This window comes from Ophidiomyces ophidiicola (genome assembly GCF_022830035.1).
Source record: "Ophidiomyces ophidiicola strain CBS 122913 chromosome Unknown scaffold_5, whole genome shotgun sequence".
NCBI lineage: Eukaryota > Fungi > Ascomycota > Eurotiomycetes > Onygenales > Onygenaceae > Ophidiomyces > Ophidiomyces ophidiicola.
In genome coordinates this window covers 689,469-710,920 of record NW_026054645.1, presented here as the reverse complement: position 1 = coordinate 710,920, position 21,452 = coordinate 689,469, and the positions used below count along the sequence as shown (strand labels likewise).

At 50.1% G+C, this 21,452-nt stretch overlaps 9 protein-coding genes across 9 annotated transcripts; 4 read left to right on the top strand and 5 right to left on the bottom strand.

Annotated features, from left to right (window-relative positions):
- Positions 1–952: 952 nt before the first annotated feature.
- BUD32 (serine/threonine-protein kinase bud32) lies at positions 953–1,813 on the top strand (the record flags this gene model as incomplete). The annotated part of the gene is made up of 1 exon (XM_049251189.1): positions 953–1,813. One exon carries the CDS (start codon positions 953–955, stop codon positions 1,811–1,813), a length of 861 nt encoding a protein of 286 aa, XP_049110039.1.
- Positions 1,814–1,956: 143 nt separating this feature from the next.
- On the bottom strand, positions 1,957–2,898 carry LOZ57_002109 (uncharacterized protein; the record flags this gene model as incomplete). Its single annotated transcript, XM_049251188.1, has 1 exon — positions 1,957–2,898. The coding sequence occupies one exon, from the start codon at positions 2,896–2,898 to the stop codon at positions 1,957–1,959; it is 942 nt and encodes a 313-aa protein (XP_049110038.1).
- Positions 2,899–3,251: 353 nt separating this feature from the next.
- Positions 3,252–6,082, top strand: MAF1 (RNA polymerase III-inhibiting protein maf1; the record flags this gene model as incomplete). Its single annotated transcript, XM_049251187.1, has 5 exons — positions 3,252–3,262; positions 3,321–3,354; positions 3,433–3,550; positions 3,653–3,927; positions 5,057–6,082. 5 exons carry the CDS (start codon positions 3,252–3,254, stop codon positions 6,080–6,082), a joined length of 1,464 nt encoding a protein of 487 aa, XP_049110037.1.
- Positions 6,083–6,626: 544 nt separating this feature from the next.
- LOZ57_002107 (uncharacterized protein) lies at positions 6,627–8,722 on the top strand (the record flags this gene model as incomplete). The annotated part of the gene is made up of 2 exons (XM_049251186.1): positions 6,627–6,713; positions 6,773–8,722. The coding sequence occupies 2 exons, from the start codon at positions 6,627–6,629 to the stop codon at positions 8,720–8,722; spliced, it is 2,037 nt and encodes a 678-aa protein (XP_049110036.1).
- A 246-nt stretch (positions 8,723–8,968) lies between these two features.
- On the bottom strand, positions 8,969–10,318 carry LOZ57_002106 (uncharacterized protein; the record flags this gene model as incomplete). Its single annotated transcript, XM_049251185.1, has 3 exons — positions 8,969–9,486; positions 9,535–10,125; positions 10,228–10,318. The coding sequence occupies 3 exons, from the start codon at positions 10,316–10,318 to the stop codon at positions 8,969–8,971; spliced, it is 1,200 nt and encodes a 399-aa protein (XP_049110035.1).
- An 878-nt stretch (positions 10,319–11,196) lies between these two features.
- On the bottom strand, positions 11,197–15,633 carry POM1 (serine/threonine protein kinase, CMGC, dual-specificity; the record flags this gene model as incomplete). Its single annotated transcript, XM_049251184.1, has 4 exons — positions 11,197–12,276; positions 12,330–15,219; positions 15,281–15,467; positions 15,543–15,633. The coding sequence occupies 4 exons, from the start codon at positions 15,631–15,633 to the stop codon at positions 11,197–11,199; spliced, it is 4,248 nt and encodes a 1,415-aa protein (XP_049110034.1).
- A 992-nt stretch (positions 15,634–16,625) lies between these two features.
- Positions 16,626–18,239, top strand: PEX29 (Peroxisome size and maintenance regulator; the record flags this gene model as incomplete). The annotated part of the gene is made up of 3 exons (XM_049251183.1): positions 16,626–16,747; positions 16,799–16,924; positions 16,979–18,239. 3 exons carry the CDS (start codon positions 16,626–16,628, stop codon positions 18,237–18,239), a joined length of 1,509 nt encoding a protein of 502 aa, XP_049110033.1.
- Positions 18,240–18,365: 126 nt separating this feature from the next.
- LOZ57_002103 (uncharacterized protein) lies at positions 18,366–19,757 on the bottom strand (the record flags this gene model as incomplete). Its single annotated transcript, XM_049251182.1, has 4 exons — positions 18,366–18,497; positions 18,596–19,286; positions 19,354–19,624; positions 19,673–19,757. 4 exons carry the CDS (start codon positions 19,755–19,757, stop codon positions 18,366–18,368), a joined length of 1,179 nt encoding a protein of 392 aa, XP_049110032.1.
- A 728-nt stretch (positions 19,758–20,485) lies between these two features.
- NOP16 (Nucleolar protein 16) lies at positions 20,486–21,256 on the bottom strand (the record flags this gene model as incomplete). Its single annotated transcript, XM_049251181.1, has 2 exons — positions 20,486–21,071; positions 21,129–21,256. 2 exons carry the CDS (start codon positions 21,254–21,256, stop codon positions 20,486–20,488), a joined length of 714 nt encoding a protein of 237 aa, XP_049110031.1.
- Between the last annotated feature and the right edge of the window lie 196 nt (positions 21,257–21,452).

Sequence of the window (21,452 nt, the reverse complement as noted above, 5' to 3'; positions counted from 1 at the left end):
CTTGGACGCGCTGATGCGGAGTATAGGTGTGCGTTCCCGCATCAGCACCTCAGCCTGGCATATGCGCAGATCAGCTGCGGGATCCAGAGCTCCATTCCGCGCGCCATTCCTCACAAAACAAGGTGAAAGCAGTGTAGATTGACTAGGGTAATATGCACAAGGCTTCTCAGCTCTCACTTACCTGCCAAATTCCTGCACTAACGCTCGTAATGCATGTCATACCTCTGAATATCTGGCCCGTGGATGGCCCAGCGCAGGCCATTGTTTGCCAAAGCGACACCATCCCCGGACCGAGAAGATTCAGACAGCCATTGAATCGGCCATATCAATGGGGCAGAGGCTTAGAACAATCTAGCCTGCTCGTTTAGAGAGCGTTGGGACTGGCAAACTCTCGCAAAGACATTTCGGGCGAGGGGAGCGTGTCGCCTCGTGGAGACCAAAGAGCGCATTTCTTAAGACAGGGGCTAGCAATTCTATCTCTTGCCACCATAATCAGGGAGCATCCGTGGGCACAAGCCTGTACGGAGGACTCCGTATACCTGTAGGATATTTGCACATATACCCACGGAACTAGCCAACCTCACGAGTCAATTGCAATTCCAGAGGGGCGGAAGACAGTACCATGGCTGTCGACCTCCGGCTTCAATCACACCTGGTGCCCCTATATAATCGAAGGCTTTGCATGTAGGATTATATTTATGGACGGAGGTTGCGGTTGCTTTGTCCGCTTGAGATGCCCGAAAATGATAACCGGCCCGGAATTTCAATTACCCGGCAATGATAGTTGGAAACCTTCCAGCACTGCCTGTTGAGAACAAAATTAATTACCCAGCCATTCAACGCATAAAAATCGCGATTGCTGGTAACCGCTTTAGCTTGCCTCTGTGTACTATCCAAGGGCAAAAGCAAAACCAACCTACGGACGGGTTGCGGGCGCGTTCCTTCTATCTCCATGACAGACACATTCACCCCACCTCCCCTCCCACCGCCCTTCACCTCGGACACAAATGCCCCAGTGCTTCTCGCCCAGGGCGCAGAAGCGCGCTTGTATAAAAGCCATTTTCTGAATCCCTCACTGCCGGCGGCATTGAAGTTCCGACCATCGAAACCATATCGTCATCCGATCCTAGATAGACGACTGACTCGACAACGCATACTTCAAGAAGCAAGATGCCTGGTTAAATTATTAAAGGAGGGCATACCCGTTCCGGCTGTCTATTCAGTGGATTGGAATGCCGACTCAGATGAAGCTGAAAATACGAATGGAGGTGCTTGGTTGATGATGGAGTGGATCGAAGGCCCTCCAATCAGACAAGCCATAAACAACTGGGAAAAATGGGTAAAGCAATGCGAGCGCTTTACAGGAGGGGAAGAAAAGACAATAATCGAAGATTTAGCTCGCGCAAAGCAGGAGATGTGCTCGTTACTAAGAAAAATTGGGCTTGTACTCGGTGATTTGCACAAAGCGGGAGTGATTCATGGAGATCTAACGACCAGTAACCTTATTTTAAGGTGTCAGGATGCGGAAGCTGTGACTTCTTCTTCTGACACTGGCAAACATACACTACCGAAATTAACCGGAGAAATTGTGCTCATTGATTTCGGCCTTGCTAGCCAAAGTGTCCAAGATGAAGACAGAGCTGTTGATCTTTATGTGCTCGAAAGAGCGTTTGGCAGCTCGCACCCAAAGACCGAAGAACTTTTTGATGAAGTCCTTCGAGGCTATCAGGAACGATTTAAGGGCTCAGCCTCTGTATTGGAAACCTTGAAAAAGGTCCGGATGAGAGGCCGGAAACGAAGCATGGTTGGATAGCTAGAAATGATTGCTGCAGAACATTGCGTATCTCATCCAACGGAGATAAAAGCTACTTGAGAGGAACAGTATTGGACATTTGCTCCGTTATGCTCTCTTAAACTGAACGTTGGCATCAATCTTCAAACCGCCTATCCTTGTCTCTAAGAAGATACGCGTATACAGCTTCCTACTTCAGCAAGGGCAAAGTAACCTTTGTTCTCAATTACACCCCGGTCTTTGACCACTGCTGTGTACTTGACTACCCACTGTGATTCAATATCTCCTTTGATTCCGACATCGTCGGTATCAGCAGCGAAGTTCAGAATACCCGCACCGTTCTCGCCACAAGATAGCAGCTCGCGTATTGTTCCCTTGGGAAGAATGTCTGTGCAATCATTATGCGTCAAAAGGCCAATTTTCTCTTCTTTGGCGTACAGTATCAGGTCCTTTGGCACGACGCAGCAGTCCTTGACGTTTATTTGATCAACAGAAGGCCGCACCTTGGTATGTGGAAGAAATTTTTCCAGTCGTTCTTTATCGAATTCAGCCAATCCAAGCTGCTTGATCATACCCTTGTCGTACAATGATTCTAATGTTCGCCAAGTTTGGATCATATTATCGAACTCCGATTCTGCGTCGCCAGTAACTACCTCTTCTTCCTCATCATCCGCATCAAATGATATTCCCGGAAAGGAAACGATGAGAAGATCTATGGAATTCACATGAAGCTCCTTGAGAACGAGGTCGATGGCTGAGAACGTATGCTCGCACCTCCTGGACGCCGGAACTCCGGGCAGATAAAACAATTTCACCGTGATATCATACTGCGAGCGATCCTCAGCAAGCCCGGATACCGCGAAGTCGATTGCCGGTACATACAGAGTGTCTCCATCCTGGCGCGTCCATGTTTTATAGTCGCTGTAGGAGAGTTTCTGAGGGGGTGAGTGGGCCTCCTGCTCATTTGTGTGAGAGGGCTCGATCTGCTGGGCTGCTACGAAGTTTGACCTCAGCGAGTTCAAGAGCTCGACATTGGATTTGGCAGACGATATGCGGCGCACCACCGACGGCCCGCCGCTGACGATGTTGCTACCATACCAGTACATGTTAGATTCAAAGAAGCAGGATGTGGGGTGCATGTCTCGTACGAGGTTGATAAAAGTAGTTTCATGCCGACGTAGCAATGAAGTCTTCACGGTCCAGGCCTTAAGCCGGCTGAGACCAGCTATTACTTCTCTCAAGAAAAATCCCGCTTGCTGTCTCCCCTCTCCTCTGCTGTCTGCGCATTTGTCAGATCGCGGGCGAGCTGCCCCGCGCGTAGCCCGTGCTTACCTAAGCAGCCGCAGGGGAACCGAAGTTTTGCTCGTCAGTGTTTGGACAGCGACAGTGCACTGCAACCCCCCGCTGCTCGAAAACACCGATCCCACCCCGTCCTACGCCCGTCAATTGTTGAATAGACATGGCAATTAAGTGAGACAGGCGTGCTGTTTTGAGATTGTGCAAGTTACTGATGCCTCCCGTTTCGCAGCTACCTGATTCTTCTGTCGCGGCAAGGCAAAGTGGTATGTTTGCTCGTCGCCCACCACACTCCTGGAATTTTCTTCTCGCACCAACTCGAATGATTCTGATTGTCATTTCAGCGCCTAGCAAAATGGTTCATCACTCTGTCACCTAAAGACAAGGCCAAAATCATCAAAGATGTTTCACAACTCGTCCTCTCCCGGCGCACTCGAATGTGTAACTTTCTTGAGTACAAAGGTACGCTGTCTACCCAAAGCTGGGTGGCTGGGGGCTGTTCTTGCTCTGCTTGACGGGCTCCTGACCGCTGCGACTTGGCTAATTGGCGCACCCTCAATCCAGATTCTAAGGTAGTCTACCGACGATACGCCTCCTTGTTTTTTATCGCCGGATGTTCGTCGACAGACAACGAGCTTATCACCCTTGAAATCGTCCATCGATATGTCGAACAAATGGACAAGTACTATGGCAATGTCTGCGAATTAGACATCATCTTCAATTTTCAAAAGGCGTATTTTATATTAGACGAGCTGCTGCTTGCTGGAGAATTGCAGGAAAGCAGCAAGAAGAATGTTCTGCGGTGCATCAGCCAGCAGGACAGTCTGGAAGATATGGAGGTAAGTTCCTTTTTCGAATAACGAAGTGCATTCCGCCATGACTACACCCGCCCCGGTCTTGGAGAGGCGACCGCTGTTGGCTGGAAACTTCGCGCTAATCTCCCTTCTTTTGTGCATTTTCAGACCGAGCAAGACATTGTGACGAAACTCATGTAGCGAATCCTCTTTGTGCTGATTTCTAGCGTTATCGAATCGTTCTTAGCCCGCAGCGCCCATTGCTCTGCAGATCTGCTAAACTGTGTATTTTGGAGTACTTGCTGGGTGCATCTTGCTGATTGCGTGAATTGGGTGAACAGGAAGCTGCTGCGATAGAGGCGAGATTAGAACATCTGGGAATATAGTGCTGCCTCCGTCCAAACAAATTCCTCCACCACCTGCACACGAAATCGGGATTCGAAGGCGATCTCACCCGGCCGTCCTACTATAGGGCGGCCGGCGCGTTGGCCAGGAGCAGCGGGTGGCGACACCCGTGTGTTCCGGCGACCACACCACAAGCTGGGGCGCTCTGGAAGCCCGGAATGGCGCGCGACTGCTGCGTAGTCTTCCCGAGCGGGCGTTGCGCTGTCTGGCTTCCGCCGAGTCCCGTGAAGCATCCGGGTGATGTCACTGGCCAGCGCGCACGCCGGCCACGTGACGCCCGATTGCGCTTGAATCCAGCGGCCGCCGGCGACTTCGCTCTCCATCTCTCCCTCCGCCGCCTCATCGCTCCTTCATCCCCGCCATGACCCCAGATCTCGCTTTCTCCTGCTAGACGGGCTCGTCTGGTAGAATCGATCCGTCAGCGTCGTCCCTGCAGCCAGCCTGGACTACCCTTATCGCCGCTCGGTTTACTTGGCAGGACAACTCCCATCACCACAACCACAATTGTTTCACCCGGGCACCCCTTGGTGTTTGCGATCTCACGCTCCATTCTTTCCTAACGTCATCCTCGACTCTCTCGAGAAGCATACGCGCCAGGCATCGATTCCTTTCCCAAGTCCGATCGACGATTACCTCGGTTCTCCCCATACGCCGGAGTTACGAAGATTCACGCAAGTCAATGATCACTAGGAATCGTCATTGGATACCACGTACCCATAAGAATGAAGGTTTGTTAATTCGGATCAAGTCACCAAAGAACCTGCGATAGCTTACAGACGCCCTACATAATCAGTTCCTACCTTTAAGCGAGTTCGAAGACGTGACGAACGCGCTCAATTTTGATACTCCTGATTGTCACGTTGTTGGAGGATGCGATCTTTACACGACAAAGGCCGCCGGCGGCGATAAGAAGTTGTATAAAAACATCGAGAACTCTTTGGAGTCGCAATACGAATCACTTCTTCGACTTTCGGCCTCACTTTCACCTCCCCACGCATCGAGCGCTGCCGCGTCGCTAAACTTGTCGCGTTCGAGCCCGTTTGGCCCGCTTAGTGAGCACTCAAGCCGGCGAACCTTTGCGTACCTCATCGCTACTCTAAACGCGAGCCATCCCGATTATGATTTCTCCCACTTATTACGGCCCTCAGATTTCCGTCGCGAGAAGAGCTTGAAAAAGGTCATGAACTCGATTGATGCTACTTTATTCAATCTTCGCCCGCAAATGGCAAAAGATGTTACGCCGCCTACGCCCTTAACCAGTTCCCCACGCGCCCCCACGAGCGCGCATTCCTGGGGACCCAGAATGTGGAAAGTAATTGATGAGCAAATGTCCTTACAGGAATGTGGCATCTATTGTTACTGTCCCGAAGACGACCCTTACGATGGCGACGACGCGTCGATATGGAGTTTGAATTACTTCTTTTTCAACAAAACACGGAAACGCGTCTGTTATATTTACCTTCGCGGAATTAGCGTTCTCAGTCGTCTAGCAGATGGAACTGCAACGCCCATCACAACTAAAAGAAACGTCGATGATGGATACCTAACCCCAGATTTAGGCGCGCGAAAACGTGCCAGATATTGGTTGGGCGATCGAGCGCTTCCCGAGGCTGAAGCTCTAAGTAGCGACGACGATGACGAGGAAGTCGAGATATCATCCAGCCCCTCTCGGCCTCTTGTAGACGAGAACGGAGAGTATACTCTGAGTGATGAAGAAGAGCGCTCAAGGTCGGGCAGCAAAGCCACCGTTGTTAGAACAATGAGCGAAGAGGTGGCCGATTCCATGGAGTTTTGATCTTATCGGAGGCGCAAGAAGTCTTATTATTATCACGATTGTAGTTCAACTTCAACGGTGGACCACTGATTACCGGTTTTTGACCTTCCTCCCTTGTGTTAACCGTGCCAGTTTTTTTCATTACAGTGAAGAAGCGAGGGTGGTTCTTCTGATACACTACACGAACTACAGTGTCTTGCATCTTTATTATTGACTATAACGAGTCCTTTTTTTCATATACGTATTGTTTCCTGCTATATTTTCCTTCATAGGGGCAATTTTTTTCAAGTCGGGATGAGCGGGAGGCGTTGTTGCTCAGTAACTAATTCCGGGGTGACGGACGATCTTGAGTATGGAAATTCATAATTTTTGCTATTCTTCACGTATCGCCTGAATTCCTATGCCACACCTCTCCCTTGCTCGTCATTGCGTCCTTTCGACTTCAATCGAGAGCATCAGATGACGTAAGCGGGCTTGTCGAGGACGTCGAGCTTCGATCCCAGCGATTCCACAGTAAACACAGCAGCGTAATATCTTCCCGTGATCTGTGCAATTAGATTGAATAATGGCAGATAACGAGGATGCTGCGAAAGCCGAAAAGCTTGCAGCAGCTAAAAAAAGGGTATCAAGACCCCCACCCCTTGATGACACCGTACACCATCGTCATGCTCCCTAACAGCTGCGTTGCTAACGATTCTCACCAACTTATAGGTCGCACAACTGCAGAAGCAGAAAGCCAAAAAAGCAGCAAAGAAGGAGAAACCATCTGGAGAGTCGAGTAAGGGCTTACCTGTCCCAGACGCCGCCAGCACATCAGAAAAACCGGATGATGCGCCCCAGGATGTTTCAAATCTAGAGGTAGAGTCAGAAGCGAAAACAAAGACACCGGACAAATTGGATGACGCGGCTCCGGAGACTTTTCCGGATGCTTCTCCAGGGGATGCTGCTGAAAGTGGAGAGCGTCCCGGCGAAGATGAAGTTTCTGCGTCGGAATCTCGCCAACGTCGCCAGCCGTCCCTCTCAATTCAGTCCAAAATTCGGTCATCATCATTCCGAGATGCGTCTATTTCGCAAACAGGCCTGACACCCACTGGATCTGCAATAAAATCACCACCCTTACCTCCACTGAGCCCTGGTGGTAACACTGCACCGGAGCTATTCAGAAAACAGGCTCTAAAACTGGAAGAGCTAGAGAAGGAAAATAAACGGCTGGAAAAGGAGCTAGCCACAGCGACTGCAAAATGGAGGAAGTCGGAAGAGCAATTGGATGATTTACGGGAAACGAATAGCGAGACGGTGGAATTAAAAGACAAACTGACGGCAGCGGAGAAAAAGGCTGAGGAGATCGACCAGCTGGCAAGTCTATACCCATTCTCTTTTTGTGTGATGAGTGCTAATACCTGGCAGAAAGCTGAGATTTCGGCCTTACAACGTCAAAATTCCCATCTCCACACGAAATCGCAAAGGTCATCGAGTAATGCTGCCACCTCAGCCGATGCTGATTCGTCTCTCTCTGCGCTACAAGAACAGCTAGATTCTAAATCTTCTACAATTGAAGCTATGGAATTAGAAATATCGAACTTGCGTGGCCAATTGTCATCACAAGCTGAAAACACATCTGAATCCGAAAAACAAATATCGACCTTAAAACACGACTTAGATTTATCCAAAGCTGCTCTTAGAAAGGAGCAGCAGGAACATACATCCACGAGAAATTCAATGAACAGAATGATCGAAAAGACCATGAATGAGGGCGTTACTCAGGCTTCAACCCAAACACTTATCAACAACTTGAAAGCCGAACTGGAGCTGACGAGCAATGCAAAGACAGAGGTGGAAAAAAAGACGTCCTCTCTAGAAAAGAAACTTGACGCTCTCGGCAATCTCCATAAAGAGTCGGAAATCCGACATCAAAGCCGGCTGAGGGAGCGAGACAAGTTCGAAAAAGACGTCCTAGCATTAAGAAGAAGGCTCGTAATTTTCGAAAATGAAAATTTACGACTGAAGGAAGAACGCGACAGGGTTCAAAAGCGCTATGTGGCAAATACAGGTGATGATGAAACCCTTGATGAGCTTGAAGATGAAGAGCGGACCCGCTTAGAGCGAACTATTCGAGATCTTGAAGGAGAAGTTTTTGATCTTCGACGTGGTATTTGGAAAGAAAGGAAACGTGAGCTTGCTGCAGGTGGCCAACCAAGTAGCACAGATGCTACTGACGCCCTATCTAACCCTGGGAGTACCTTTGACGACGTAGATCTGGTCGGCGGTCTTCCTGGTAGCTCCGATCATTCGCGTCGCCGAAGTGCTGCTTTCCAGAAGCCTCGCCAACACTCCTCATTTGCCACTGTTCTCTCCAGCGGGATTGCTGCCTTTACCGGGAGTGGCACAACACATCCCCACCACTCTTCATCTAGTGGAGCCCACAATAGCCTTGATTTCCTTTCTGAGAAAGAGACTGATTTCTTAGACGATGATGACATGTTTGACGAAAACGCTTTTGCTAGAGCACAGGCAGAAGAAGAGCAGAGGAAGCGGGCCGAATGGGAACGAGACGTAAAACGCAAAGTTAAGGAATGGAAAGGATGGAGATTAGACTTGGTCGAGTGTCGCTATGGCGCTCATGGTGCCGGCCTAGGTTTTGGGGAGGTTTTCGATATTTAAGCTAGAATGGCAAAAGCCTGGTTGTATGAATGTAGCTTCTTTAGGGATTGTATCGAATAAATTTAGCATCTAGCTACTCTGTGCACTTCGGCTGATTACTTGAATGTTCGTGGATGAAGAGATGTTGGGGTATATAGTCATACACATCAGAAGCTACCTGGTACGCCAAACTCGCTAAAATACATAGCGGAAGAAGGGCCCTGAGAATTCGAAATATCCAAAAAAAGACGCCAGCCAACTCGACCTCTACTCCTCAGCCTCATGGTTTCCCAACATCCCCAAGTTTGCACCTCTTCGCTTCTTCCCCCATACCTCAACAGCCCACGAAGTAAGCTGGAACATCCAACCGCCTGCAACTAGGACACCTGAGACTACATTAACCAATCTAACGAGTAAAGCGAGGAAGCTTCCGCGTTCTTCGCTTATTACTAGCAAGATAGGTTCGATATCAAACTTGAAAAAGATGCCTGGTACCGAATGCATGGTTTTCGGTAAAAGGCGGGACTGAGACGTGACGGCATACTGATTCGTGAATATTGTATTTCTGCGTTGACTGGGGGTTATGGTGGAAGGGTCTGGGAGCCGTTGACTATAGGGGTCCACAGTGCCAGCGCGCGTATATATTGTGGGTACGACGGACATATAGTATTGATATCTGTAGAAATTGTCTTCCGTAGAAGCCATAGTCTTGTCGAGAGGATTCATCAACGTCGAGTAGTGGGGGCCAAATGAAAGCTCTGTGATTAAGTGAGTGAAATTAAGCTCTGGTAGAGTTAGCAGAAGCCCATGATGGCGAAGGGTTAGAAACGTACGGTGGAGTTCAACGCCTCCTTGTATGTCAAAGTAGCCAAATCCCCTAGCTGTGATATGGAAATTACCCTGCACCTTGTTTCCCTCTAGACTGCCATATAGGCGACAAGAATCCACAGTATCATGGCTTCTTATCTTAGGGCCCTTAGAAAACTGTCGCTTCCGGCTGCGCCTGACCTCCCCTAATACATGGCCGACATGTTGGTCCTCTTCCTGCTCCGATAATCGCGCATTATCCTCTGCAGATAACGTCTGGTATTGTCGAGATCCGCCCCGGCCGGCGAAGTTCAATTCTCGATTCCAAACGTCCCAGCTAGTAGGTTCTTTATGTAGGAGCTGCCCTGCAAATATCATGTCACCTGCCGCATCCTGCATATCCACACGTATCGCATCGCAAGGCATCCGGACTACAGCATCGAGATTCATCTGAATCTCGTGCGAGACCCCCTTCTCAACACTGAAGTGTTGGTTTTCAGTGCCTCTGTACCAGGTAACAAGCTCCGAGCATACAAGGGCGCCGCAAAAAATGACTATCAGGACGGTCCATTGGCCACCGCGCCGAGTGGCTGTTGTATATGTCGGCTTCGTTTTGGCTAGATAAGAGTCGTCAGCCCTGGCCTGACAGCCCGCGACGGTCGCTTAAACACTGTCACGACTTCACATGGGTTCTTAACAGCATGAATTGGACGACTTACGAAACGCATCGAATGTTCTTAGCCCCGCTGCAAGGCCCTGCTTGTCCCGGAAGGCATCCTCATCGAGGCCATGGTCGCCGAAGCTCTTCATTGGGCGGGAGTGCGGCCAGTGAGACTGTAGTCAAGTCAATGGCAAGGCGTCAGGAGCATATGGCAACAAAAGCCAGCATTCCAGCCCTCCTCTTCAGCAGCCAGACACCAGAGCTTCGGCCCGTCAGCCCTGCGTTCGCGTGTGGAGGTGAACTAACTTGAGGCCACATCTGCGCGCAGTCGCCGGCTTACTAAGCAGCCCCTTATCGCCGGATGCTAGAGCAAGAAAGGAGAAGGCGGCTGTCTCTTTAGCTGTAAATATTTGTCTGGGTTGACCATCGTGTTGTTGGTAGAGTATTAAATTAAATATTCTAATACTTAGAAATATACACAAGAAAACTGCTCTAAAAAAATACGGGAGGCGTCCACCGGCCAGATACAAAGGAGAATAGTGTATAAACAATGTATGTAAATAGGCCCATGAAGGCAGTTGGCCTTGGGAACAAGGGAAGAATTAAAAATAAATAAAATGAAATAAAGTGGGAAGCACGGCAAGCCATGCTAGATTTGCATCATATAATAAAAAGCATGGACACAATAAACAGGGGCGCAGGGGATATCAACGGAGACAAAACATCTTCTAAATTTTCATTTGAAGTTGACTGCAAAAACGAGCCAACCGTACAGCATCATAACAAGACCCAAACCATTCAAATGCAGACATGAAAGCTTTATCGCCAGAATAGACGTTGGCTGGATGCACTGACATAACAAAACCAATGATTAATAAGGAGAGATGGCCAAAACGAAGAAGACAGGAATGAATCTTTTGCACACAAAACATCTCCGTCAAACAAAACTCAGGTCAAACAGGGGTATCCTCTTAATCTTGGAGTTCTACATCCGTGGTTGTGACAGTATGAAGACATCCTTCAGTGCTCACCCACCGCTCACCAAGCTGGATGCGGCGGCCGCAGCCGCCAGGTCTGGCTTCCCGCTCGTGTTTCTCCCCGTAACTCTTGGGAGAGCTGAACCGGAGGCAGATGGTGGTGCATTAGACGCTCGCTTTGTTGTCGCTGTCGATGTGATATTCTGAGCGGTTTGCCGTTTGGCCAGACCAGTTCTGACAGGTGAGTTACTCGACGCCTCACGGGTCCTCACAAATCCCTGTTTCGATGGAGGTTCAGGGAGAGGACGTACACCAGGTGTTGTTCCAGATGTATGCCGTTTCCCCAGTGAATGGCTCATAGACGTCAAGTGGGACCTCGATCGAGGGTTGAACTTCATACCAGTGACAAATTCATGATTCATGGCATCGTGGGGGCTGAGACGCCGTGCAGGGTCCCAGCGGAGACAACGCGCAAGAAAGTCCAAGAATGCCGCATCGTCACATTTTAACACATGCCGAAGGTTTTTGGAACTCGGCTTCCGGCGTCGCCCTTTGGACGAAACAACGTCGCGAGGCTTGCCCGTAGAGTCAAAAAAGAGTTTCCGCCGGGTACTCTTTTCAATAACATGCTTTTCGGGGGGGCCAAATACTTCCATGATACAAGCCAACTGCTCCTGTTCATTCTCTCCAGGGAAGAGGGGATAGCCTGTAAAAAGCTCCGCCAGAATGCATCCTAAACTCCACATATCTATGGGCATCCCGTAAGACATTCCTAAAATAACCTCAGGAGAGCGATAGAAACGACTTTGAATGTAGGTGTACACTTTCTCATTTTCAAAGCAACTAGAGCCAAAATCAATGACCCTAATTCCACTTTGAAGAGGATTAACGAGTAAGATATTCTCGGGTTTCAAATCGCAATGGACAACCCGTTTTGTATGGAGTAGCACGAGGGTGCTTAAGATCTGTTTTGTAAAGCGCCGTATTAATTTAAGGGAGAAGCCGCGGAAATCATGAGCCTTAATAAACTCGTACAAGTTGATGCCTAGAAGTTCAGTGGATATGCATAAATGGCCGCGAAAATAGAAGCTTTGCACAAAATCAACTACACTATGACGACGATTGGGATCCTGTATCTGCATATTAGCAACTATAATTCAGGGCATAGACGTATCTAGCTTACCCATTCTTTGAGCTTCTGAAGAATATTAACCTCCACAAGAGCTTGCTGGTGGAACCTCTTTTTGTTCCGGATAATCTTGACGGCAACAAGTGTACCAGTTTTATGGTCCACGCATCTCACGACTTGACCAAAACTTCCCTTCCCGAGGACATCCACAATCTCATACCGATAAGCAAGATGATCGCCAATGACAATGTTATAATCGCCTCGATCGTCATCGTAACCGAAATTCGCGGTGGAAGCGTTGAGATCCCCAACAAGTTTCTTGGCCTTATGGGTACCGCAAAAATAAATATCTTTGAAGTCGATAATCTCCCCTCTTTCAAATATATTTAAATTGGCGACCTTTAGGGCTTGGGAAGAAGATGCTCGCTCCTTAGGGCTAGCTCGCCGACGAAGATCTTCCAATGCCTTTGCTGCGACCTCGAAATCCTTACATTTACTGCCTAGCTTTCGCATCTCCTCTTCAGCAGCCATATCGTCTCGGTCAATATTTGGATCCTGAACTCGAGACTTATAAGTCGGCGAGGATTTGGCACTACTGAGAAGCTTGTGCACTGGAGACAAGATTGACGAGCTAGAACGGTTTGTTGAAACTTCCGCATCACCCGAGTCAGCTGATAAGTTCGGATCTACAGGGGCGCTTTGGTCGCTACTAATGCTCTGATGTCTTCGAGGTGAAGGCAAAGTAACCAAATTGCATATAGAAGTACTCCGTTTAGACCGGAGTGGTGATTGTTTCGTCGTAGGGCTTACTCGAGGACCAGAAATTCCACTCCAAGTCGCAGATGCTGGTAGCTTTGGCGGCGGCATGCCGTCAACTTTGACAGGGTCTCTAGCAGACTCAGAGATGGGCTGTGTTTTCGAACTAACTCGATCGTCATGCCTCTGGGGGGAGGGAGGGGGGAAGCTGATATCCGTTTCTGCACCATCCGGGGTAAGACCGAAATTAAACATATCTACATTGGACAAGCTTGAGATCTGAGTCTGTGGTCGTGAAGCTGCAAGTTTACCGCTGACTCCCCGCGAATAGGTATCGGATGCTTGATTTCGCATGAAGGCAATGTCCTCGCGGCCTCGAGGAAGAGACGATGAAATGTACGGAGAAATATTCCTGGTATGTGGCAGCTCGAGCGTATCGAAAGCACTAGAGCTATTCTCAACCCGAAATTTTGAAAAGTCGGTTCTGAGAGAAAAATGCGAAGTGTTGCTACGAGTCTGGTCTGCTGCAGGAAAGGCATGAAAGAAGTTGGCCTTTGAAGCTGTCAATGGCGTGCTAGGAGTTTTCACATTGGCCGGGCGCTGTGGAGTAGCAGAAGCTTGTGGCAAACTGTCTTGAGAAGCCTTCTCGCAGAGGGCGTCAATTTTAGTATTAATTGGGGCGCTCAAAGGAAGAAGGTTAAGAGGTGGCAGTTTCAATGGCTGAAGGTTCTTTTTGCTGAGATTGACGGGAGGCCTTGCCTTTACCTCCTTAATCGGGGTTTCATCATTTGTTCGTTTGGCAACAAAAATTTCATTACTGGAAGGAGTTGGTTCATTTTCTAGGTTCACTTTGGGTGTTTCCGCGAAATTTGGAGCATCCAGCGGTAAGCTTGACTTTCGAGGCGTAAAAGAGAGATTTTGTTCATTCTTTGGTGATTCATATGCCTTTGGAATGGCAGGAACAGGTGGTACATCGTCCTCTCCATTCCTATTATTTTCCAGGCGCGGTTTCGGAGTGGGTAACCGGGAGGAAGAAACGTTCTGAGACAGCCTTGCTTGCAGAGAACCATTCGAGTTTCTTGCAGAATTATAGCTGGTATTTGACGATAAAGAAATACCCGAGCTGTACGACTTGCGGTGGGGATCTGGTGTCGTTCTGTTTGAAGAGGGCGTCACACTCTTTCGCGGGATTGCTGATGGTGACTGAACAGAGGACCGCGGTCGAGGAAAACCCAATTCCAAGTGTGTAGGAGAATTTCCTGGCAACGGAGGTGGGTGTGGGATAAGAGACATCCTTTTCATACGTCGAGCATCAGTGGGACTTATGGTTCGCGCACCCAGTCCAGTCGCGTGTGGTGGCATTATGGAAGTTCTCTTAGATGACGAGGGAGTAGATGTCTTTCCAGCGGTGCACTTAACTGGCGTGCGCAGTACATTTCCCGGGGCAGAGGTAGAATGGTCAACCATAGTCGATGTGGTGCCTAGATTATCGCGCAACGCACGACTTGGCGGTTGCAGGGATCTCGCTTTTTGACTGCGGATGGCAGCTTGAGCATGGGATAAACTTGTGGAGCTCAAATTTTGAGCATCAGTGTTCATCAATGGATGACTTTGGTCTGTTGTTTTTTTTCTAGAGAAGCTTGGCTTTCGCACCGGAGGAATGGAACGGTCGCTCACGTCCGAAATCAGGCTGCCTGGCCCAATTGATTTTCGAGGGCGTCGAGGAGTGGTCACGTTGGTGGGTACAGGAGGGGCGTAACTCTGACGTCGAGCGCGACCGGCCGGCAGGGCGGACGATGTAGAGGGCTTTGAAGTAGCGACAGCAGCGTTGGAGCGCGTAGCGTTACTTAGGCGGCGGGCCGAACCGGCAGAGCGAGGTTCTTTGGCGCTCTGCGTTGCAGTAGTCATTGTCCAGCGGTTTGAGGAGGCTGGGGCCTTTGCTTCATAGCCAGCACCACCATGTCCAGGCAAAGGAAAATGACTCAGGCTGGGTTCTTTGGACGAAATACTGTTGTGGAAATCATCGAAGCTAATGGGAGCTAGGAACTCGCCGTTTTCGGAAGCGGTTTCGTTTTCGTCCTTGGCCGTAGAACTACTTGTTGTCGACTGGGTCCGCGACGGTGAATCCGCGGAGTCGATCGATAGGTTGCTAGAGTGGAGTCGCGCAGTAAATGTAGTTGACACAGTACTAGGTCAAAGAACAGTTAGATTCTGTCTGGGAAGAGCCGTAGAGTTTAGAGGAGCGGTACCGTCGCGAGGAATTGGCATCCCGGGAGCCAAAGGTCGAAGATCGCTCGAGAATTGACCTCCTCCGCCTGGACGCGGGTGAATTGTCGAGGTGGGCGTCGTACGGGTGCGATCTAGGGATGGCCGCGCTGGCCGAATTTTTCTGCAGGGTCTTCCGTAGGGGCACTTCGGCTGCAGGGGAAAATGTAACTACTGGTTAGCGAGTTTGTCCACGGCTGGCCACAACCAAAAGACAGGGCTGGAAACGCGGTTATTGACCCATACCTCCCGAGCTAGAGCTGTCGTTCTGGTCGGACAGCGACATCCGAGATTGCGAGGCCTTGAGGGGTCTCTGCGAGGTAGTTTTGGTCAACATGGCCGGGATTCCAACGATATTAGCATTAGCAGCTAGAATGGCGTAGCGACAGTCGAACGGGATGAAAGAGGGCCAGTGCCAGGCTCTACGGCTCAGAGATCAGAGGGGATGCAAGCCAGGCGGGCTGACGATTCAGCGAAGCAGCAGGACGGCGTGTTTGCGGCAGGTCGAAAGAACGTGACCTGGCGGGATCCGTTACCAGTCCATGACAACGAGCACGGAGGTGGTCGGGTAGCCTGCGATGAAGGAAGTGGGGATGGGAGCGAGCAGCAAGCCCGCAATGCCGTGCTCTCACGGACCAGGCCGGGCAGAGGGAGCGGGCAGGGCAGCTGGGACGGGCGAGGATTGTTGAGAAATTGGGAAAAGGGAGGTTGCAGCCGTCAACGGGAGTTCGTTAGTGAGCGGAGCTAGTTAGTTCACTAACGCGAGTTGACGGCTGACTAAGCCTGGAGGATGCGTTCGCTCGTTTCACCGCTGCCCGCGCCGAGGATGCGCTTCGTCCGGCGGGAAGCAGAGCGGCGCAGCCTGCGCGGTGCCTCGTTGAGGGCGGGCTACGAGACGCTACGCCGTCCGCCGTCCATTGCACGCTCTTGTTGTTCTTGTTGTCGTTTCCTGCAGCAGGTGCCCTTACCACTCCGCAGCAGCCCTGTGCGTGCCAATTCGCGCGTACGTACGTAGAGAGTTAGCGACAACATCCATCGTGCTCTACACGGTGCTCACTTGCCCACTACCCCCGCACACCCACGGCCGTGCACCGCGTTCGCGAGGCCGGTGTTCCGTGATGATCGCCACGACTATTCCTTCAGCGCTCTGGTATCAAAACGGCACTGCACGTGACACCTTAGTTATGACACGGCCGGATCAACAATCGTCCGTCCATCACATGCCCGACGTGGTCATCGCCGCTGCTTCGGCCAACTCACGATGGACAACGACCACGACTCTGTTGTCGGCCGGACAAGCTCCTCACGGCTCGCAGCATAGCAGAGGAGATGGTGTCTTCGGCTGGACTACCATCCGCGTACGCGAAGGGCCGCTTGGTGGCCTCGACGTCCACCCAGCGCGACGAGTCTCCTAGTCGCATCCTGTATTTGCAGGACCGCCTATTCTCTCGGTAAGACACTGGCAATCAGTGGCGTCTACAACACCGAGCTAATATCCCTAGTCTTTTGCAGCAAATAGTACCGGTCGATGATGAAGATGTGGGTGAGCTATGTGCGGCCGAGCGCCCTGCGCGCCCGCCCTTTAGCCTTCCAACGATGACCAACAACTTCAGAAGATTCAATGCGAGGTACGCGACCTTACTTTCTATGAAGTCAACTGGTGATATCTAATAAACCCGTAGAATAGGGATTGTGTTTCATTTCCAAAATCGAGTCGTCAAGCTTCTCACCTGGACGAAACCAACTGAAACCTGGTCGTTCCTCTTTGTATACTCCTTTACCTGCCTGGATCCGTACTTATTGGTCATCCTGCCTTTGGTCATGGTTCTCTTTGCTATCATGATCCCGGCCTTCTTAACCCGGCATCCGCCGCCGCCGCCAAATACCGTGACGTCCAGCACCACCCCCTATTACTCCTACGAAGGACCCGCTTTAGCCCCACCTAAAACAATCAGACCCGTGCCTGAGACCTCCAAGGACTTCTTTCATAACCTAAGAGATTTGCAGAACTCTATGGCCGACTTTTCTACTCTTCATGATGCCACTGTTGCCGTCGTATCTCCCGCAACTAACTTCTCTGACGAAGCATTTTCTTCCTTGTTATTTCTTTTGTTTACCCTCCTCACGGTATCTCTTTTCCTAACCGCCCATCTACTACCATGGCGTTTGATATTTCTTATTGGCGGCAATACTGCCATTTTATCAGCTCATCCCCGTGCCGCCACCATCTTAAAAATATTCCAGGCTGATTATGAGGAGACCATACATCGTCGAGATTTCAGAATCTGGGGATTGCGGATACCCTTAAACCCGTCCGGGGTACGGGAGTTACTAGAAACCACATTGACCGTGTCTCTTGATTCTGACCCGGAAGAACGGGAAGTGGAGATATTTGAGTTACAGCATAGGACACTTTCCCCATTCTCGGGAACTTCTGCCTGGGAACCGTTCTTATTTATAGCAACTCCTTATGATCCTCTTTCTCCCTCCAGAATTGCAGGCGACCGGCCGAAAGGAACGAGGTTTTTTGAGGATGTCCGTCCTCCTCATGGCTGGGTTTGGAAGGGCAAAAAATGGGAACTCGACTTGGAATGCAGAGAATGGGTGCTGGAGCGCATGGTCACAGGAGTCGAGTTTGAGGTTCCCAGCAGCAACGGAGATGGGATTGGCGAAGAAGTCGGCGGTTGGGTCTGGGATTTGCCCTTTCAGTCCCCTGACCCTTTGTCTGATGAGGCGGACTCGACGTATGATGAGCTGTCTGGCCTTTCGCCTAGTCAGCACCTATTATCCGAGGGTGGCAGCCAAAATGTGAATGGGTCTTCGAAGCCTGAATGGGAAGAAGCTTTCAAAAATGCCGATAGGACTGGAGAATGGAGAAGACGAAGGTGGGTTCGAATTGTCCAGCGAAATAAGCTTGATGAATATAGTTCGAACACTAGTTGATTAGCAGCGGTTTCCGCTTGATTGACGCATGCAGTGATCGTCTCTTCAAGCGGTGACTACTATCTACTCTGCTGCTGATTCCCAGGAACGATAATATTGCATTGTTACCAAGCTGCAATAACTACCCTACGCTATCTCGGATGATCGCTGGTACATTGTCCTTTCAAACAAAGAGATCATCTTTTTTGTTTGCGGGTCACCATTCATCATCACCTGTCCACCATAAACGCCGCAAAGACCAGCTTCAGGATCGATAAACTTGGCCAAGAAGTTTCAAGTCAGCAAATAATGCCACATGAACCTATGGGATAAAGATGCTCCCTTACCCAAAATAAGTTTGGCAGCCCACTCCATACCATAGTACCTTGCCGCCGTCCCCACTCAACATTATCAAGGCTTAGAGCACCTCCAAATCCCCAATCGTACCGGACCGTGTCGGGGAGATCTGCAATATACAACCGGGCCATTTCTGATGAGCTAAACACTTTCTGAAGAGCCATTTGGCTCTCCTGAGAAAGCTGTGGTTTGAACATCAAGGCTACGGTTTCCTTCTGCAACAACTTCTCGTCGTTTGTCAAGATACTTGTTAGTACTTTCAAGTAGGAAGGGATGGAGGTAAAAGCTCCATGGCCCCCTAGTTCTTCGGTTGCTTCACCTAAAACTGGGGGCCCACTGTAAGGAACAACTTTACCCTGGTATTCCGGGGCCGTTGGGTCACGAATTGTCATGCCTACCAACCGGTCTTTGAGCAAATCATTCTGCTCTAAGAAGAACGTTGCATCCTCAATACCCAAAGGCCCCCAGATATTGCATTTCATATATTCTTCGAGGCTTGTTTTGGTCAGGCGCGTTATAAGCAGGCCCACCCAGTCTAGACTTGGCGAGTAATGCCATCCTGTCCCTGGCTCAAACAATAACGGAGCACTGAACCGTGATATCACAGTACTACCCTTCTGAAAGGCTGTTCGACCGGTGGCCTCATTGTATATTTGATTTAATGGGCTTAGGATATCATATACGAGACCGGCTGAATGAGTGAGAAGATGACTGTAGTCGCTTTATTAGTTGAATGTGAAATAAAATATGCCTTTCAAGCAAAATGGCACAGGCAGACCGCAAAGTAATCGCATTCTGCCTTTTTTTCAGAATAGGCTTCTTGTCCTGGTCGATACCTTTTAGGACCTCTAGAGCTGCCAACTCTGGCAACACATCGGCAACGTCATCACTAAGCCCAATGAGGCCGCGCTCCACGCACTGCAAGGCGGCGATAGTCGTCATGAGCTTCGTCAGGGAAGCGATAGACATGATATCGTCGTCTTTAATAGGCTGCGCGGGATCTTGGTCAAGGGCCTTGAGACCGAATGATCTGATGTACGCGAAACTGCCTGTAGTGCGTAAGTGATGGATACTTCACGACCACTACTTCTACATACCATCTTTATTTGAAGCCGCGATCACGGCGTGGGGTATCTTGCCGCTTATACAGGCTTCTTCAAAAGACTGTTCGAGAGATGCCATGTTAATGTGTTTTGTAAGGAAGAAGTGAACGTTTGGGTGCTTTTTGTTTCCTCGGCAAGTAGAGATCCAGTGTATGTATTTAGAGAGGGGCAACAATCAAGTGGCAATTTGGTGCGGTCTTTTATACGACTGACATATAAATATCCTAGAAATGGCATACGTATACGTTTTATGGCATGGTAGGGGCATATGTACCTCGTATATGTTCAGTAGAATAGGCAGACACGATATTGGGTTTCGGCACCCTTCCCTCAGAGTAAGTTAGTCGACTGTCAGACCGAACGGTGAGGGGTAACTGCATCTTAGATGCATATCAGGGATCTGATCGTCCTACAAACCAGCTGTGTGCAGGCCATATTCCAACCTTATGTGCTACTGGGGGGGGAAGGCGGGGTGTCTGTAGGGGTGTGGCCCGCAGGGCATGGCGCATTCAGGCTCTATCTAGGAACAGCCGAGCAAGCCGACTTTTACGAACATGTTTGAATAGTTTGTCAGCCCGACCAGCTCAAGCTAAAAAAGGGCTTTTGCTCGCTTTGCTCTCGGAACGGTGGCGCCCATTCCAGGTACCTTTGGAGAATCCACACACAAAAGCACCACAGTGTATATATGACGAGAAAAGAACAGATCAACAATATTCTAAAAGCTATTTTCCAGTCCGATATCCCACCGTAAACGCCTGTCCTGAGCCCTGGTAGCACATAAAACGTATGCAAATCCCCAGCCGCAACTTATTCCCTATTCCCCGTCAGCTTTTTGAGTTTTCTCCGAAGTTCCCCCTCTGTCTGCTGCATGGGATTGAGCTTCCTGTCTCGCACCATAGCAGGGACATTGTCACCGTATTTCTCGGCGAGTAGTTCTAGCCACTCGACCTCCCGCTTGCTCTGATGTCGGGGTTTCCGCTTCTTCAGCTTCTCTTCCTCTGCCGCCGCCTGCTTTTCGAGCGCAACAACAACTTCCGTTGAAACATTAATGTTTTCCAGAGCAACGCCTTCGTTTTCCGACAAGTCCTCAAGTGGATCGTTAAGGGGGTTTGCCCTTCTACGCTTGCGGCCGGCGACTTCTATCGTCCCGTCGTCTTCATCTTTGCTGGGACGCACGATACGAAGAATCTTGCCGGTCTTTGGATCCCGCTCTATCCGAGCTTCGTCTGGTTGAATGTGTGCCACGCCCCTGTTTCCTGAAATAGCAAGTGGTTCGCTGGCGTTGTCCGCTGGTCGGTTCGAAGCGCGTTTATCGACACCTCCAGTCGGTGCATTCAGTCTCGTGGCTAGCCCAAGCCGGCGATAGTTCTGGGTCAAGGTCTGTCTTTTGTCCCTAACAGACTGTTAGATTTCACGTCAATTGGCGGCATGGCAAGCTCTCCTGGCCTACCAGTTATTCGCGATAACGGCATTTCCCAGCACGTTGATCTTCTTTTTCCCGCTCTTCGTCCTTCTGCTCTTGGTCTTTATTCTTGGCGCCGAAGACCGGTTCTTTTTCTTCTGGAGGACACGGCCCATGGTCGGTATCCGCAGGGACAATCGGCCTTCTGTGCTCTCGCCGTGCTGGTTGCCCGCGATGTTCCCGCAAAATATTGCGCTTCTGTTTGCACCGCCTTGGCGTGTTTGCCAATCTGCCAAGGCGTTGTCCCAAAACAGGCTAGGCAGGGCTGAGCTGCTCACGTGCGTTAGCCCTTGCGGCGGAGCTGGAGCTCCG